Source organism: Tenrec ecaudatus, chromosome 1 (assembly GCF_050624435.1).
Source record: "Tenrec ecaudatus isolate mTenEca1 chromosome 1, mTenEca1.hap1, whole genome shotgun sequence".
Lineage (NCBI taxonomy): Eukaryota > Metazoa > Chordata > Mammalia > Afrosoricida > Tenrecidae > Tenrec > Tenrec ecaudatus.
This window is the reverse complement of record NC_134530.1, coordinates 63,417,088-63,437,228: the sequence shown is the minus strand read 5'-3', so window position 1 is coordinate 63,437,228 and position 20,141 is coordinate 63,417,088. Positions and strand designations below refer to the sequence as shown.

The 20,141-nt window shown below is 43.5% G+C and overlaps 1 protein-coding gene across 1 annotated transcript; it reads right to left on the bottom strand.

Annotated features, from left to right (window-relative positions):
- Positions 1 to 4,445: 4,445 nt before the first annotated feature.
- Positions 4,446 to 10,258, bottom strand: NDUFS5 (NADH:ubiquinone oxidoreductase subunit S5). Its single transcript, XM_075554199.1, has 3 exons — positions 10,101 to 10,258; positions 8,312 to 8,529; positions 4,446 to 4,665 (listed from the first exon to the last, which is right to left on the bottom strand). The coding sequence occupies exons 2-3, from the start codon at positions 8,525 to 8,527 to the stop codon at positions 4,561 to 4,563; spliced, it is 321 nt and encodes a 106-aa protein (XP_075410314.1). The 5' UTR covers positions 8,528 to 8,529; positions 10,101 to 10,258; the 3' UTR covers positions 4,446 to 4,560.
- Between the last annotated feature and the right edge of the window lie 9,883 nt (positions 10,259 to 20,141).

The following is a 20,141-nucleotide window of genomic DNA, read 5'->3' as shown; positions in this document are numbered from 1 at the left end:
ATACCTTTAATAAAAAAGTCTTATTGTAATAGACTCCACAGACCATACAAGTTATCCATTCAAAGCACACAATTTTTAGTGTCCAGTTACGCAACCATCACCACAGTCAATTTTAGAACATTTCATCTTCCCTAACATCAACTGTATCCCTCAGCTAGCCACTCTCACCTCCCCCATCTCCTGGTAACCACTAATCTATTTTCTGTCTCTATAGATTTGGCTATTCTGGACATGTCATATAACTGGAATCACAGTCGGTGGTCTTGTGACTGGTTCTTTGTGCTAATATATGATTCTCAGTGATCACTCCTGTTGCAGGACGTATTGATACTTCATCTTTGTTGTTATGATGCTTACCCACCCTCTGTACAGTAGAATGAAACACTGCCCAGTCGGTGGCATCCCCACAGTCATTGTTAAGTCTGAACCCATTGCTGCTGTCATTTGTTTTTACATTGCCTACTGCATTAGGGCTCGGTAACTAGCCTTGGTATGGTTCGGCCACATGTCCTGTATCTATTTGTCCATCAATGAGAATTTGAGTTGCTTCCATCTTTTGACAATTACAGCAATGCTGCTAAAACATTCTGGTGCAAGTTTATTTATGGACATAGGCTTCATTTCTCTTAAGTGTGTTCCCCGAGGTGAATTCCTTACTCAATGACAAAGTTTCACTTTTTTTTTTTTTTTAATGTTTCACTTTTTGAGGAACTGCTAAGTTTTTTTTTTTCCAAAGTGATCACACTGTTTTACATTTCTAGCAGCAATTACTATTCTAAATTTTCTATACCCTCACCACATTCCCTATTATCTGATTGTTTTTAAATAGTCATTCTAGGGAGTATGAAGTGCTATCTCATTATGGTTTTGATTAAATTTCCTTGATGACTAATGATCTTAAACAGCCTTTCAAGTCTTACTGATCATTTGTGTGTGTGTGTCTGTCTATTCGAGTTCCTTTGCCCATTTTTAAATTGGGCTGTTTGTCTTCTTATTGAGTTACAAACACTCCAGCCTCAATTTGCAATACTGAAAGATTCTATGCGCAAAATATTGAACAATGCAAGCAGCATCCCAAGATGATGCAGGGACCAGAGCCAGAAGCCAAAAATGTCCAAAAACAACAGTGGATCTTCTTGCTACTGCCAAGCTGGGTGAGGAAAATAGAGGTTTGGCTTTCAAGGTGAGTTGACATAGGTTAGAAACCACCATTTTATGCCCCACCAAAATTGGGATCTTAAATCACACCTTCTACTAAGGTAAAATCAAAGATGGCCCCAAAGAAACAAAGGGTGTAGCTAGTTCACACTCTCTATTAAAGGTCTTAAAGGTATTGCATGGAAATAAAGGGTGTGGCCTAGTTCACCCCCTCTACTTTAGGCCTTAAAGATGTCCTGAAGGAAACAAAGGGTGTGGCTTTGCCCTTGCCCTGCACCAAGGTAGGGTCTCAATACCCCACCCCTTATTCCTGTCTATTAACATAGTAGATTGCCCTTCAAAATGGTACCAAGGTGCCATGGCCTTGGTTCCAACCCACAGTGACCTTATGCACAACAGGAGACACAGCCAGGTCCTGCACCGTCCTTCCGGTTGTTCTTATGCTTGAACCCATTGTTGCTGAACCATACATGTAAAGTCCCAAATCATAATATCAACTAAGGGACCATGGTCAGAAGTTCTATCTTAATTGACCATAGTTCGTTGGGAATTGATGGAACACCAATAGAAATGTTCCAACATGGGAAAAAAAAAAAGAGGACCTGATGCAAGGGGCTTAAGTGGAGAGCAAATGCTTTGAGAATGATTGGGGCAGGGAATGTATGGATGTGTTTTATACAATTGATGTATGTATATGTATGGATGGTGATAAGAGTTGTATGGGTCCCTAATAAATTGTTAAAATTAAAAAAAATAATAAATAAATAAATAAAAGTTAAAAAAAAAAAGAAATGTTCCAACAAACTGATGAAGCACCAGGAATCACTTGTCTATGCTAGGAAATTTGGAAGACAACTAACTACCTGGCTAAATGACTGGAAGAGATACATACTTGTGCCCAATTCCAAAGAAATTGACCCAACAGAATGCTCAGATTCTAGACAGTATCATGAATATGCCAGTGACGTTTTGCTGAAGGTCCTCCAACAATGGTGGCAGAAGTCCACTGACAGGGAACTTCCAGGGGTTCAGAAGAGGACACGGAACAAGGGATATCATCATTAATGTCAGATAGATCTTGGCTGAGAGAATACCAGAAAGATGTTTACTTGCTCTGTAATAACTATACCAAGACATTCAACTATGTGGGTCATAACAAACTATGGATAACCATGAGAATAAGAATTCCAGATCACTTCATTGTGCTCATACGCGAACCGAGTAAGGGGAAGAGTATGGTTATCCATAGTTTGTTATGACCCACATAGTTGAATGTCTTGGTATAGTTATTACAGAGCAAGTAAACATCTTTCAAGGCTGTGCTGCATGTGCTGCTTTTTATTAATCCCGTGTAAATGTTCCATCTAGGGTTTAAAACACACACATACGCACACACACACACACACACGAGCACTTACATCTCTGGTACCAAATTACTTCATCTTTTTAAACTTTGATTTTCTAAGGTGTTATATGAGCCAACTCTGATGTATTTCTAATTCATTTGGGCCTCTTTTCATAACAAGCAACTGAAAATCCAACCCAAACTGACTTCTACAACATAGGAATCTAGCTTGAGGAAGGACTTGCGGTAGAAGCTTTTATCTGTTGAACTGAACACTTCTCAATCTTTAAATTGGACTTCTCTAATTCATCTGCTGCAGATATTTTTGTGGGTCTTTTCTTGTGGTTATTAGGTGCCCTTGAGTTGATTCTGACTCATAACCACCCTAGATGACACAGTTGGAAAGACAGTAAACATTTGATAGATCATCATGTCTTTTTTTGTGTGTGCAGATTCTGGGTGTATTCGAACTGCCAACCTTTGTTGGCAGTTGAGCACTTTAGCATCACACCACCAGCGTACCTTGTCTTCCTATGGTAGTGGGTGCTTTGAGTGACAGGCCATTAGGGTATTTCAACCCTTGCTTTACTTTCTGCCATCCTATGCTCTTTAGATTTTTCCATAAATGGGTATACTGTGATGGTTAAGAGTTTTGTCAGCTAGACATACCTGGGTGAAGGTCACAGCCCAATGGCACCATGTTGGGGGTGTGGCCATTGTATGAAAGCAAGAGCCTGAGCTGAGCAGAGCCCTCTCACCTTCTACTGGAACTGGATCCTGGGTCTGCTTTGCTGGTCTCCTGTTGTGTCAACTGTGGATCCCAGGAGCCCTCAGTGGCCTGCTAACCTTGGAATTCGTGCAGCCAACCTCACATTCATTTACCTCTGCATCCACCAGCCTGTGGTCCTCCCGCTTTGTCATTCTCCCATCCTATTTCTTGTTCATCAGCTTCCGCAGCCACAAGAGGAAGAAGCCTCCAATTTGCATCTGACCGATGGACTTAAATCAGACTGTACTTACCTTCTTCTACAACTGTGTACGCCATCTCTTGATACAGGTATTTCTATACACATGGACAGATATGTGTCACTGGCTTAGCTTCTCTACGGAACCCAACTTAACACATACACTAAGTATACACGTTGGACTTTATAAACTCAGAGAAACTCCTGTACCAAACACAGGAAAATGGCGGGGCCACCACACTGGCGCTGCGGAAGGCCTCCAGATTGCGCTCGCTCCACTGTGATGAACACACACATTTAAGAAATGCTGCTTGACGACAAATTTGTCCTGTGACGCGAGGAATGAGTGGGACCTCGGTGAGATGTCAAAACGCATCCTCTCCAATTTAAGGCTAGGATACACTGGATCCTTATACTCAAGCCCCACAACTGACATTAATGATTAGAAATGTTGCCAGATTATCTAGTTCTTGTAAGGTTCCTTTTAGGCTATGGGCTTTTCTTTCATACAGGTTTCAAACATGCCACTTACCTGTACTAATATGTACATGATCTCAGAAGCTGGTAGCTTATAAAACAATTTGCTTTTTTATTTTTCCAATTTGCTTCTTGAAAATTAAGATAGCTGGATCAGGCATTTTCTTAGTGCTAAACTTAGACCTAACAGAACTTACAATCATCCTCCCCACTGCCCCCCTTTCCCAGCCCTAGCCTAGGCTTATGGACAAGAGAAATATAAAACACTGCAACTCTGTGACTGAGTTAACAGATTTAAAGTGTTTCCTATGTGTCAGAATTGACCCAATGACAGTGTGTTTTTTGTTGCTGTTTTTTTTATATAATCATTTGTTAAAATTTAGTTTTAGATGCTAAATGTTTTAGACATACAGAAACAATTTTTCCAAACTTAATTTTTTTTAAAAGAAAGAAAATTATAGTAATCTCATTATAGCAAAGTATGATCTAAGAGAAGCATCTAGGATAGAGTAATCATTTATTTCTTGACACTTCCATACAACTTTCAACAAAACCCTTCCCAGTGGAGAAGAGTGAACATGAGGACGAGGCTGGAGGCCGCAGCAGCTGCCTGCCTCAGGGCCTGGGCTCCTCCTGGCCCAGGTGGTGAGGTGGAGGCGTGTACTTCCCTTCCTTCATTAGCTTCTCCCGCTGCTTTTTGATGGCAGACAGGCGTTTTATCTGTCAAAGGAGAAAAGCATTTGAGCTTCAGACAGTTAGCCACCAAAAAGGAGGGATGGGGAAATGATGCCAGACTTTGGCTTTATTGTTAAACTATTGATGGCGTTATGGCCTAAAGCATCTCGGAGATGAAGCCCATCTTTAAGGAACTACCTTGAAATCACCTCCCGGGCTTTTCACGAGTCAATATAGCACCTTTTGGAAAGCTACTATCTAAAGTGTTCTGACCACACACAGGAATATAGACATTCACACAGTAACAAAAAAACCCCAAAACAGAGATTATAAAAAAAACCCAAAAAACTCTGCAAGGCATTACATGTGCATACTGAAATAAAAAAGAAAAAAGAGCGAGCGAGCGAGAAGGAAAGCGAGGCTCACTCCACGGCTTGTACACTCCAGGTCTCTCTCTGAGGACGTGGCATTGTTCACTAGGTATACGTGACGCGGGAAGAGCTGACACAAGGGCCCTTTTCACCACCTGAAGTGAAGGCCTGAGATGGGCTCAGCTAATGGTCAGGTGGGCCTTGGCTTCCCAACAAGTTAAAGTCAAACTGCACACGAGTGGGTCAAAGTCAAAAAGACCCCTAGATCCTCTGAAACCAATCATGACCAACCTTGCTCAAAACCCACCCCGGGCTTCTCAGTCACTTGAGAGAAAAAGCAGAGCCCTTGTCTATCTCCCTGACTTTGTCTCCCAGTATCCTTGCCCTAACTCTCCCTGTTCCAGCTCAGGGAACAATTTGCACTTGCTGTGTTCTCAGCCTGGAACATTCTTTTCTCATATTCACAGAAGTGTCTCACGTCCTTTAAATTTCTGCTCAATAATCTCCCAGCCCCGAGCTCTCCGACCACTCTGGATAAAAGTGTCCTCTTACCTCCTAACCCCAGCACTTCCTATCCCCCTCCCGTCGACAGCCCGCCCCACTGCTGCACACAGCATCCACTCCCTCTCTGTAGTTCCCTTGTTCGTTACTCTCACTCCTTCCTAGTGGGATACAAACGCCACAAAGAAAGGGACCTTTTCTTACTGTTTCCTGCAAACTCTATCTCCAGTGTCTACAAAAGTTCCTGACATAATAATTACTTTAATAAATAATTTTTAGTTTGGAAACTAATTATGGTAATAAATGTACAATTCTGCTGGATGTGATTGAACTATGGGATAATTTGATATATTTATGAATCCCAATTAATAAATACCATATACACTCAAGTATAAGCCGAGTTTTTCAGCACATTTTAAATGCAATTTTTGTGGTAAAATTAGGCGCCTCGGCAGCTATTCGGGTTGGCTTATGCTTGAGTATACACAGTAATCTTTTAGTCATTAACTTTCTACAAAGGCATGAGGAGTTAGTATTTTCAGTTAATCGTCTACTGCCCCTATAGAATTGGTTAGAATGTAATCCTAGCAGAAGCCACCCACTCTCCCCCCGCAGGAGTCCTAAATATTGATGTGCACACGTTAGCTATTTTAAAGACTACATTATTAATATTTTCTTAGTAAAGAGTCTCCCAAGAGAGGATCAGTCCTAGTCAGAGCTATGCCAACATCAGAAGGCATGGCTTTCTCAAGCTAGTACTAATAACCACTGAATACGGCGGACAAAAGCGATGGCTCTGTAGCCAGCCTTTCCAGGTTCGAATCTCAGCACCACCACTTACTAGCTATTTGGTCTCAGAGTGTAACTCTTCTTTGCCTTGAGGTTTTTTGTTTTTTTTTTGCCTTGAGTTTTTAATTAAGTGGAAAATAATACCAACTCGTCTCACAGACTGTTGCGAGAAATAAAAGCAGTTCAATGTGCTAAGTATTTAGAACACTGACAGATCTTAACTATGTTAGACTATATTCCTGACAAGTTCAACGAACCACATCTAAGAGTATTAAACTTAGAATCCCTGATTTACTAGTTTTTTTCCTCAAGGGGTTGGAATCAGGCCCATTGGGATGCCCTCTATCAAGATTTTTTGTCTCCCTAAAAATTTACTGGATGAGATCAGAGTACTCTTTCAATTTTTCAACATCAGGAAACTAAGACCAAGAAGGGAAAGTAATTGGCCCACAGCTACAAATCTAGTGGCAGCAAATCCCACATTAAAACCTGGTTCCTGGCGGGAGCGGGAGGGAGGGGGAAAAATGAGGAGCGGATGCCAGAGGCTTAGGTGGAGAGCAAATGTTTTGAGAATGATGAGGGCAATGAATGTGCAAATGTGCTCTATACAATTGATGTATGTATGGATGGTGACGAGTTGTATGAGCCCCTAATAAAGTGATTAAAAAAAAAACACAAAACAAAACCCAGCTCCTGCACCTCATCAGCCTGCCTCCCCTTCCAAAAGGAGGGTCAGTGCGTCCGAGTGATAACTGGAAGCCTCAGGAAGAGAAGACGCGTTGTGAACAAAATAGTTGGAAGGTTATCTATCTGTGGGCTCCTCAGTAATACTAAAATATTACTTGCTAAATGATCAGTATTCCTTCATTCTCTCATTCCTTCAGGTCTGGCTTTAAATTATTCAAAGTGTGTATTGTACAGCACATGTTGAGATGACATTTGCATATTTTGCTACAGAAAATGATGTTATAAATTTACCTGAAAAGGAACAGCAAAAAAAATTTTTTTTAACTGAAAATCTAAACCGTCTTCCCAAATCCCAAGGCCTTGGGAGTAATAAAACTATTTCTATTTGTTCTCCCTGGAGCAAAGAAATATGCAAAATGACAGCCATGCCCATTTAGACTTTTTGCTGTAAGGAGCAGTAAGACCTTGTATGCTTTACTTCTGATTTAACACTAGCAGAGAGCTGTCATGCTGTGAACATCCATCTTCTCTGCTTCTTTGGCCAGATTCACCTAACACAAGCTCACTAGCACCTCCATCCCCCCATAGACATGAACACCAGGAGGAAAAAAAGGAGAAGCAGAGACCGAGGGCTCAGGTAGAGGGAAGCTGTTTTGAAATGATGATGGGAGCATATGTACAAATGTGCTTGATACAATGGATGTATGATTGTTATAAGAACTGTAAGAGTCCTCAATAAAATGATTTTTAAAAAATGAAAGCAAACACAATTGTTACATAAAATAAATTGTAGTAGATACACAGACTTTTAACTACTTCTGAATTTGAGATATTGGCACCAAGATATTTTCGTGGACAAATATTATTTTATAGGCTACTGCACACTGGGACTATATACACAGGCAACGTCTAACCTGATGGCTGGCAGCCTTGGTGGCAGAGTGGACTACAAGTTGGGCTGCTAACCACAAGGTCAGCAGTTTGCACCCACTAACCACTTAGCCCTGGAAATCCAAAGGGCACTTCGACTCTGTCCTACAGAGTTGCTCTGCGTCAGAAATGATTCAATGGCAGTGAGTTTGTGTTTTAACCTGATGGCTACAGCAAGATAGAACACTGAGGAAAACATGGGAGGAAGGGAGAATAAGGGAGAACACAGAGTACCCTTCCCAATCTGAAGGCATTGAATCTCCTTGCCATGTTACTGAAGAGAAGGTATTTTACCCCCACATTTTGCCAATTCACATGTGGCAAGTCACTGTCCAACCACCCATTAAAACAGTCAAGAGTGGCCTCAAAGAAAGAGGAGAGCAGTTCAGCTGCCACTGCTGTCACTTCCTCACCGTTTTCTGATGAAGCAAGCATTCTAGAAAATCGTCATACTCTATCTTGCATTCTTTCTTTGCCCGGGTACCACCGATTCCGTGGGCACATTCAATCCATTCTTTTTCAAAGGAATGGCACCGAGCTGGGTGCCTATAAGGCTGTGCAGCACTCTGGATTGTCAACGAGCGGTCCAGATCAAGGTTCAGCTTTTTCTGCACATCCAAGAAAGGCATGGCTGCAATGGAAGGTCGAAAAGAAGAAACAATGCCACACAATGCAAACAGGTGAGAATTTTCAAAATTGTTAATTATGGCTAAGCAGCCATCTGAAAAGTCATTTGATAGCATTTCCGCAATTTTTCTCTCCAAACAGGTTCTTCTAATGTATGGCTGGAGCAATTCCTGTGCTTGTTCTTGTTAAGAACAAGAAACAAAACAAAACCAAGACAACTAAATAGTTGTGCAAAATATAAAACAGAAAGACTACAGTCGTCAGTATGGATTGCCCATTCTTTAAAAAAACCTAAAATCCTCACAACTGGGTAACAGACAATTATCATGATGAACAGAAAAATAATTGAAGTTGTCAAGGATTTCACCTTGTTTGCATCTAGTCAATGCTCCTAGAAGCAGCAGTCAAGAAAGCATACAATGTATTTGCATTGGGCCAATCAGCTGCACAAGTGTTAAAGAGCAAGGACTAAGGTATGCCTGACTCAAGCCATGGTATTTTCAATTACCGCATATGCATCCAAAAGTTCAGACAGTGAATAGGAAGTCTGGAGTAGAATTGATAAATTAGAATTATGGTATTAGTGAAGACTATTAAAAGTACCACAGACAGCCTGAAGAACACATCTATCAGTCTTAAAAGGATGCATCATAGTCAGAATGCCACTTAGACGCGAGGAGGTGAGACTTTGCCTCCAGTACTTTGGGCATGTTATCAGGAGAGACGAGTCCCAGGAAAACGGTAACATGCTTGGTAGCGGGCCCATGACAAAGATGTGTAAGAAGATGGAAAGAAGCACAAAGCAGGAGCGATACAGGGGTGTATGGTCGGTCCGGAAATGTACACATTTTAAAATCTTATCACTTTTCCACCCATACTTCCAGCCATTTACTGTGTTCCATGCACTGGAGTAGCAGAAATACGCCTCGGCACCAGTTACGGCAACGCAGTGGGAATGAAGTCCAATGGAAGGGCATGGGGAGGTTAAGCGCTTAGGCGAGGGCGCAGCCAGTGGGCCAGGGAGGCCAGAGAACACCTTGCTGCTGGGCTGGGCATTTACCAGGGGAGCTTAGGGGGCAGAGTAGGCGAGATGACGGCAACAGCACGAGTGATGGTCGGAGGTAGGGTGCGTACTCGGGGGACTTGCAGGAGAGCCGGATACGACAGAGGAGGAAACGAGCGGGACGGGTAGGCGAGGCTGAAATCCTGCGGGTCCGGGAGCGTGCGTTTGAGGTTAATAAAGGGTCAATTAGCCGGTTTGCTAAATTATTTTACATGGTGAATGCAAACCGATGATCTGATAAGTAGCCTCCACCTAACTCACAATTAAAAAAAAAAGAAACGAAACGAAACAGACAGGTGAAGAATTCGTCCGCAGGGAGTAAACTGCACTTGAAACTGGGAGGGTAGGTCTGGGTGACGTGGGGTGTGGGGCGGAGGCTGGGAGGGCTGACCACAGCCCAGAGGTCAGGCTGGGGCGTACAGCCGCGCAGCAAGCGAAGGGAAATGCGCTCCATAAACCGAGGAAGGAAGCCTCCTGGCCTAAATGGCCGCGCGGGCAGACGCAGCGCATACCTCACAGCCGAGAGAGACGTCCTTGTCTTCTCGCAGGCCGCTCCGCATCCGGCGTTAGCGACCCGGGTGCCTGCCGCAAAGGACGCCTGCAGCGCGACACTTGCAGCGCGACGTCAAGAGCCGGCCTTCCCTCGGCGCCCTCTCGCCCCGGCAACCATGGAAACCAAACTTGTTGGCCTGCGCCTGCGCCTGCGCGGCTGCCTGAGCCGACCTCTGGAGCCGTCGCGGTGACTGGAGCTTCCGTAGACTGCGCTAGCTTCCTCTTCCCGGTCCCGCCTCCCACCGTGCCGAGCATTCTCCCGGCCGCTCCCAGAGGCCAGGAACGGGTTCCAGTGCACTAGAACTTTTGGCTTTCTTCCCCCACCCCCGCCCCCGCCCCCGCCCCCGCCCCCGCCCCACCCCCTCTCTCCCGCCCGGTCCCTTTTAGTAAATGGCCAAGCACTTGACCTGTGTCACTAGAGTGGGTGGGTTCAAGTTCTGATACCGCCACCTCCATGTGACCCTGGAGAGATGTTTTTAACTTCACTATGCGCATTATTGAGGGTAACAATGAGACCAGGAGTGAGCTGCACCGAGGGAAGGGCTAGCATCTGGAAAGGACTGTATTTGATGACTCTGTCACCCTCAAGGGACTAAGCCCATGCCCTTCCTCTAGAGCCTGGAGTCTGGAACCTCCTTTGACTACAGTGTTGTCTAGTCGGTCCTGCCTCAGTGGCAGGAAACACCTCCGTGTTCTCCACCATCCTCGCAATTGTTCGTAGGTTTGAGTCTATAGTTGAAGTCACTGTGTCACACTCCATCTCGTGGAGGGTCTCCCTCTTTGTCCTGCCCCTCCACCTTAGCAAGCATGATGTCTTTCTCCAAGAACTGGTCTCTTAATAACATGTCTGGAGTATGTGACATGAAGTCTCTCCATCCCTGCCTCTAAGGAGCATTCTGGCTGTACTTCTTCCAAGACAGATGTTTGTCCCTTTGGCAGCCCATGCTGTTGTCAATATTCTTTGCCAGCACCATATTTCAAATTCATTGATTGTCCAACTTTCACATGCATATGAGGTGATTGAAAATATCAGGGCAAGAAAGAAAAAGAAAGAAGTTGGAAGGAAGGAAGGAAGGAAGGAAGGAAGGAAGGAAGGAAGGAAGGAAGGAAGGAAGATACCAGGGCTTGGGTCAGGCACACCTTAGTACTCAAAATGACATCCTTGCTTTTTAACACTTAAAAGAGGTCTTATGCAGCAGATTTGGTGGGCATGGGCACCACAGGCTGTGTGTGATAGGAAACATCTGGCTGTGGGAGGAAAATACTAGAATACATATTTTTCTCAAACTTTGTATTTTTGTGTAAATTTTTATAAGGTGCTTACGGACACTTTCTAATAATAGTGCAAATATTCATGTGACTTGTAAATAAATACTTCTTTGGGGCTTAGACTGATTCCCCCCCTTTCAAGGGGTAGTGACTTAAAAATGTTTAGCGAATCCAGCCACCAAACTTTCCAGCTGCGTCTAAAATCATCTCACGCTCTAGCCAAGCGTTTACTCGCACTTTAGGACACAAGTTTCTCTGCCTTTTGATTTCTTTCCTCTGGATGACTCCACCCCACCCCACTCCCATTTGTGCATGCCTAATCCTGCTTTACTTCTGGATTTTTGCATAGCTTTTCATCCAAATACTGGTTCACCATCCTCGAGTCCCAGAAATCTCCCACTTTTGAGAGAATTCCTAAGGTCCCACAACACCCTGGCCATCGGGTTTCTTTCGAGTACTGTATATCTCTTCTTCCTTATCCAATTTATCAAGTATTTCCTGATTAAATATATCCTGAATGTCCAGAAGAATATTGGAAGATTGTGAAACTGGTAGTTGGTGATCTCTGATCACAAAGAAGTCCAGGTGGCATATGGGTTCAGTGTTGGGCTACTTGCCTCACGTACTAAGTCATTTGATTTGCTTTTGTCCCATGCTTTTCTTTTCTTTAAATTAAGTTTTATTGACATAGAATTCTCATATATTTCAATGGTCTAAACATATTAAAAAGAATTGTATAATTCTCATCACACTGAATTTTATCATTTGATTTTATGATTGCTGCTTTCATGAGCATTGACTATGGATTCAAGCAAAATGAAATCCTTGACAACTCCAATCTTTCCTCTTACCATGATGTTGTCTGTTATTCAGTTGTGAGAATTTTGGTTTTCTTTACACTGAGTTGTGTAATCTATACTAAAGTCTGTAGTCTTTAATCTTCACCACACAATTGCTTCAAATCCTTCTTGCTTTTAGCAAGCAAGGGTGTGTCATGTGCATATCAGTTTTTTTAATACTCTTTTGCTCTATCTGTAAAACAATCAAATTCCAGTAGGTGTTTTTCTAGTTCCAAATACATGGTTTATATATACTTGTACTTACAGTTTGGCTATGGTCAAAAAATAATATTATCATTTTCAGGTCAATATTATTTAATCATTATCCATTCAAATAAATAAATAATTTCCAGTAGCTCATAGAAACTCTCACAAATATATGGCACTCTGGTGGTATAGTGGTTACGCATTAGGATGCAATCCGAAAGGTCAGCAGTTCTAACTCACCAGTCACTCCACTGGAGAAAGCGGGTGCTTTCTACTCACCTAAACAGGTCCAGTCTGGAAAAATAAAATAATCATAAAAGAGTTATAGTCTGGGAAACTCACAGGGGCAGGTCTAACCTGTCCTATAGGGTTACTATGAATTGGCATTGACGGCAGTGAATGAAAATATATACTTAGGCACAGTCATAAGATTTTCAAAATAGTTATCTGTACTGTTTGTATTTTTTTCTGTATGCATTTTAAAATTCTGCTCAGAGGAGTATTTTTAATTTTATTTACAAGAGAAAATAATTTCCAAAGTATCTGTATATGCTATGTATAAAATACTTTAAGACTATGAGTTTTAAGCATTGAAATAAAAGTATAAAAGAAGATATCACAGGTTGTTAATCAGTCTTCCTCAAATCCTGATGCCAAGTTCTTCTTCATATATTCCAGCTTCTTGCATTATCTGCTCAGCATACAGATTGAATAAGTATGGCCAGACTTATAACCCTGATGCCCACCTTTCCTGATTTTAAACCATGCAGCATTTCCTTGTTCTATTCATATAACTGCTTCTTGTTGCCAAAATTCTGTTAAGTGTGAAAATTCCTACTTAAAATGCAGAACTTTTGTTAATTACTAAATCACTTGTCCTCTGGTGGATTCCAATTCATGGTGACCCCATGAACTGTGCACTGTTCAGCTTGCAAGGCTGTGACCTTTGAGAATCACATGCTTTTCTTCTGTGGGCCTTTGGGTGGGTTCCAGTCACCCAACCTCTCCACTAGTAGTGGAATTGGCAACTGTTCCCACCACCAAGGAATGAAACACAACAGGACAACTACTTTTTAAAAATGCTGGCTCAACAAAACCCAGATTGGCAATGGCTTTTGAGTTGCAGATTTCAACCCCTGGATTCAGGGGAAAATCAATGGTGGCAGTGAAAACAATTTGCTGTGTTTTCTCGCGGGGTCTTTTGCCCCCTTTGTGCGGCCTAGTGAAGTTGGAGCTTAGTTTTTCCATCTCATTAAAGAATGATGTTTAGATTGGGATTGTATTATATCTATAGATTGCTTTGGGTAGTCTTGACATTTTCCTAAGTGGTAAGCTTTTCATTTCAGGGGCATGGGCTGTTTTTCCATTAATGAAGTTCTCTTTTGGTGTCTTATAATAGTGCTTTGTGATTTTCCTTGTCGAAGTCGTTCTCATCTCTGGTAGATTGATTCCCCGGTATTTTCATCTCCTGGGGGCTTTTGTAAATGGTATTGTTTCCTTGACTGCCTCTTCTTCATTCTCCTGGTACTGCGGAGGAACCCGAGAGATTTTTGTATGCTGATCTTATGCCCTGCCACTTTACTCCTTCTACGAGGCCCAGTAACTTCTTCGTAGAATATCTGGGATTTTCTATGTAGGATCATACCCTCTGCTAGGTAGTGTTATTTCTTTGACATAGATGCTTTTTAAATAGAGCACCCTACTCACAGATAATTTCCTATATTTCGTGTTCCACTCTGTTATTTAGCTCAACGGTGACCGCTGGGGAGAGCTCCGGTTCAAAGTTTAAAGAATACCTCCGGGCCAGATTCAGGGCGGCCTTAGAGTGGCCTTTTTCTCCCATCCTACCAGGGCCCATTACCGCGGCCTTGAGTAGCATGGCTGGTTGGTGGTAGCCGGCACTACTTGAGGCCCCACCAGCTCTGCCGAACTCCGGTTATTTTTAACCATGGATGCTCCAGTCCTTTCCACTGGCCGATGCCCAAGCCCCATACCACGTGTGAACCCTGAGTGGGCACGCATTTCGGGATGAAGTCGTCCTCTCCCGAAAATGCTGGAAAACTACAACTCCCAGAAACCCTCCTCCAGAATGGAGCCTGCGCGGTTGCCATGGCGACTGTGGCGCCCGCCCGGATTCCCTGGCTTCTCTATCACCACCCTTACCCCGGGAGCTGGAGCCGCCGCTGCTTGCTTCCCGTTCATATTTGAGGAACCGAGGCTGAGAACTGTTTTCAAATATAGCCTTGTATCCCAACTTTAAAGTTTAGAAAATGAGAGCCCCAAGTTCCAGCTTCCCCTCCCTCTGAAAACTTGCCTCAGCTATTTCGTGAGCTGGATGGTCCCCCTCACAGGATTTATGTCCTTGACATGTGGGATTTCCTCATGTTTACACACCTCTTCAGCAGCAGCTTGTAGCAATACCCTTGCTAGATAGGTCGTTTACGATGTAGCACACTGGGGACTTTGTTCAGGCCTGTTTCCTGACCTCACCGCCACATGTTGGAACACACCTGGGGTAGGTAGCCTGTGAACCTAGCATGTTACCTCCCCAAGTCAGGTGGGAGCTGTAGGAGTTCCGACTAAGCAAATAACCCAAAGCCTCGCAAAGCAAGCAATGGGTACCATGCTTGGAATACACTGGAAACCAGAAATGACCATGACTGCTTAAATGGGGGAGGGAATCAAGTTGAAAAGCTGAAACAAACACTGAAGCCAGCTGAACTGGGGAAACGAGCCAGGCTGAGGTCAGTCCCTGGCTTCCATGGTAGGGATGAGTGGAGGTGGATAAACACTCCATCCCCAGAGTTACCTCCCCTCCTGGCAGTCCCTGGAAAAGGGCAGAGGCGACACAGTGGTTACAACCATGGCCTAACAACTGATGGGCAGGGTGGCTCTGTTACTTTGTTCTATTGCACAGTGGGTTGTGGAGTCAGAACTGATTACTGGGCGCTTACCAGCATTCTCAGTGGAACTGCCGCTTTAAGTTTCCCAAATGATATGATTACAGGAAAGAAAGGCACTGGGGCAATCTATTGCACATGACATCTATTTCTCATCATAAATAAGTCTGGTTTTATTGATCAATATAACTTTATTAGGGAGTCAGCATTCCTGAGCACTGATCAGGGTAATTAAACTACCTGGAGGGAACCTGCCAGGGGGCTGAGTAGCTTTTCTCAGGAAACACCCTTCTCCTTGTCCACATATAGAACAGAGCAATCGAAACAAGGTACGTTATCACACTCATGTCTATTGGACTCTGAGGTTCTCTAGGGTAAGAACTGCAGTTCTTACCTTGACTGTAGAGAGGCAGCCTGTAGAACTCTTAAATGCTTTGATGCAGAAGTTTCAGACAGACTGGGAAGGGGGGTGCTAGTCTCAAGCTGCTGATCAATGGAGAGCCGGAATACAGATAGGTCAAGGTGCCACCATCCAAGCGTTCAATGCAGTCATGTAGACACACCAATGACACATTATATAACTTGGTTGTTGTTAGTTGTCAAATCTGGCCCCAAGTTATGGGGCCCTGTGGGAAACTGAAAGAAACTGGGAAGAGTGTCTATGTGGACAAACTCTCAATGCTGGAAGTTAAGGAGTCCGGGAGGCTGGGCCTCCTGTGGAGGGGATCCTTCACATTCGTAAACTAGATACATGTTCCAGTCACATTCCCCTAAGTAAAAGTCAGCCCCCTCAATAAGGCCAAATTTAACGTGTGGTTTGTAAACACATGGTTTGTGGGGTACCAGCCCCCACAATTAAATGGGTCCAAGGGGTGGTTGTGTAATTGAGGGGTAAAGAGACATCAGACAAGATAAAACATGCTCCCAACAAACGATCCTTGAACTACAATAAATAAAAAAAACATACTCATCTCTGGGACTGCCATAACTTCAGGAGCCATGTCTGCTCAAAGCGAATATATTTCCAACCAGGGCTTATATACACTCTAGGGCCATGCAAGCCCCCCTAATTACAGGTGACCACAGAGGTAACAAAGTGGGCTGTACCCTATCCCTAAAGGTCTCAGTTCATTAGAGTAACCTAACACCAGTGAGCCGGGGTGGGGGTGAGTATGTAAGGGGAAGTGGCTGTGGAGATTGGAAAGCAGAAACCTGTCTCTAGATAGCAATCAGCCGCGCGTGCTTCCAAGAGGTAAGCTTAATGCAGCTCTCTTATGGGAGGATATTGTTAACAATATTATGAGAATGTGATTGGGACTTATCTCCTACTCACAAGAGTGAAGGCCTCCCTCCACCCCAGAAACCTAAAGGTGCCAGGCTTCTTAACAGATGAGAATAAAGGATTTGTCCACATACACTCTCTTCCCGTTGTTTCCCACAATGGTTGTTACTATACTGCTGAAGGCCAACTGCTGAAGTCTATCTGCCATCAAAAGCAATCAGACCATCTAACACTAAGGACAGCCCACTCCCTTCTGATAAGGATCATAGATAGTTCCCCTGGAGAAGAGCCTAAGGTCAGCCAGCTCAATGACTAAAGTTAGGCTATCATCTTGACTCTAGAACCCACCCATCTAGTTACATGTATGCCTCTAGTACCTACCCTTCCCATTGCATTTACACCCCTAGCTCGTGGCTCTCATGTTGTGTATACCTCTGGTACAACCCATTCCTGTAATGTATGAGCTTGGCCTGGCTTACATGACCAAGATTAAGAGTCTGAGAGGAGCCCTTGCATTGCCTTGTCACTACGCATCCCGCCCCCCCCCTCCCCCCGACACATTTGGATGTGCGGCTGGACCTCACAGGGCCCACATTTAACAGAAGGACACTGCTGGCTCCTTGGACATTTCACAACCAATGCGCACCTTGAGTAGACTGTTGTGGTATTTTTGGACTGGCTGCCAACATACAACAGGAGCCCTGGTGACTTAGTGGTTACAAGTTTGACTGTGATCTGCAAGGTCAACAGTTTAAGACCATCAGCCAGACTCTCCTTGGGAGAAAGACAGAGCTTTCTATTCCTGTAGTCTTAAAATCCATAGGGGAAGATCTACCCTTGAGAAACTTCCAGGTCTGGATGAGAATCAGGTCATTAGGACCAACTTACCGTTAAAGTCAGCTACAGAACAACTGACATATTAAAAACCACTCTCTTAAAAACATCAAGCGGCAAAGTGATGAGGAATGATAGAGCCACACCTAGAAGGAAAGTCAGGGAAGTAAACTTAGGAGCTCAAACCCACCTTTGCCGTTTAGAAACAAACCTTCAAGGCACGTTACAACTTTTGAGACAGAATACGGTGGACAAAAACCAAACCAAATCCAGCTCAAGATGGGAACCCTGACAACCTCAACCACCAACACCTTACCCTGGGATCTCAAAGGATTACACCTTCCAGACAAGGTGGGAAAAAGTAAACCAGACCTCACATGGCCACGTCACCTGCCTGGGTCACCCGGATGAGCCAGAGACCCTCCAATCTTCACCTGGAACTAGGATGTTCAGTAAGAATGGTAGTAGAGGCCAACAGGTATCTTTTCTGAAGGTGGATATGACCATTCTTTAAAAAAAAAAATTTTTTTGGTATCACCATTTTTGTACTCACTTTAATACAACAAATACTTTTTCAAATATACTGTCCACAGAGACGTAGGAACCAGCGAACAAGGCACTATTGAGCATCAGTTAGAGGCAGAAGAAAACATCAGATACAAACATAATTAGTAATGTTAGGCCCACCATACAACTGAGTGTTATTTATCTGAAACTGGGATTTGGAACGGGCAGTTGGAGATGATTCCCTAGGTAAACTCAGCCTTGTTCTTCCTAGGTCAGTCAAACCACAGATTCTCACGCCTCTGAAGCTGTTTGCAAAAAGCAATCTCCGAGGTTGTGTAAGTCTCAGTTCCTTATGAAGTCATTTGTAAACTACCTTTACTCACGCTCCTATGTCTAAAATTCTAAAATGAAGTATGCCAGTGTGTCACTCTGAATCAACTCTCCTGCAAGAGCGAGTCCACGCCCTGACCCCACCCTTGGGGTCTCTAAAACGCTGCTCATTAACTTCTTTGGTAAGCCATTCACTTTAGCTCTGTTTTCACTTATAAGCAGGGAATTTTTCCATAAAGACTAATGAGTCACCCCCTGAGGTGTTAAATGTCCCTGGGAATGACAAATTAGGGCAAGTAGCAGCTCACTGATCCATGATAAACGGAACATTTGCCCTTTTAAAATACCTCTGAATACATAGCATGTATATTATTGCTATAGTAGAGGTCGGCAAACGTTTTCTGTGGCCTCTACTAGCACACCCACTCAACTCTGGTGTTGCAGTGTGAAAGGAGCCACAAGCATTATTGCAAATGAATAGGCATGGTTGTGTTCCAATAAAGCTTTATTTATAAAAACAGGCCATAGATTTGAAACCTCTGCTATAGTTACAAAATACAGACTTGCTGAAAATTACCTCTGATTTCATCTTTTTGTTACTCAAATATTTAAAGGTAGAAGTTGAACACAATATAAGAGCTTGAGGTTAACAACTGACATACTGGAGAAGGCCACGCTGCTGCTGCAGCCGGGGTTGGTCATCTTCGGTTTGGATGTCGATCACCGTGAGGAAGCCTATGCAGCACTTTCACTGCACGGTCTATGCCCCACGTTGGGCTAGATCCACTCTTTATGGGAATTATTCCAGTCAGACGGCACATCCTTTAGGCCCCCTTTCACAGGTAAGCAAAGCACACCGAAGCAAGTTCAGTCACTTGATGTGCACCTTAGTGACAGAGCTCCTGAATGCTCAAAAGCCCATTGCTTTAACACCCGCCCATCCAAACCTCCCCAGTAGAGGGGATTCACTTGTGTTCAGTTGACCCAAATGCCTGTATTTCCTAATGTTTTCTCTCCCAAGGCGCTCTTGCCAATGACCAAAGCTCAGGAGCTTTAAGCCCAGCTTTATCCTCTGATCTAGTCAAAAGACAATGAGGGGGCACCCCACCCCCGCCAAGAAAACCGGAATTTTAATCCCCAAAGCTGTGTATTTAAATGTTTTTACAAAACCCATTATTACCTTCAAAAAAGTTTTGGGGAAAATTCTATTTTTTTTTCGCTCAAGCATTCTAAAGCCCCATTGTGTATGTACGAGGGGGTTACCAATAAAACCTGGACCTTTTTTTCCAGAGCTATGTACTAAATTTTTCAGAAAACAGCCTTATCACCTTCAAAGTACTCTCCATTACACTTAATACACCTGTCAAATCTGTGATTCCATTCTTAGAAACATTTTTCAAACTCATCTGTTTGGATGGCTGACTGCACCTCCCTCATATTTTTTCCTTCACCATTTCTACACTGTCAAATCACTGTCCTTTCACGTCCCTCTTAATTCGAGGAAACAAAAAGAAGTCGCAGGGCCAATGTCAGGTGAGTAATGTGCGTGGAGCAAGAGGCGTTGTTTTTTCTCCCCAAAACTGGTGCACTGAGATGGTTGTATGAGGCAGCATCGCTGTGTGGCAAAACCAGTCCCCCGTCTGCCACAAGTCAAGCCTTTCTGGTAGCACATCCCTATGCAATCTTTTCAGAACCTCTAAATAGAAAGTTGATTAAAAGTCAGACCTGGTGGAACAAATGCGTCATTTTCATCCTTTGGGGAAGATATCCAGGTTGAGCCAGGTTTGTTAACAGTCAATACTTCACCTTTTTGAAATGCGAGAACTGCGTGTG

What these genes read in the sequence shown, in the direction of transcription:
- NDUFS5 (XM_075554199.1), bottom strand. Translation starts at nt 8,527, where the DNA reads ATGCCTTTCTTGGATGTGCAGAAAAAGCTGAACCTTGATCTGGACCGC. An exon ending in GCTTGCTTCATCAGAAAACG is followed by an intron (nt 4,666 to 8,311) that starts GTGAGGAAGTGA and finishes CTCCTTTGACAG; the next exon opens with ATAAAACGCCTGTCTGCCAT.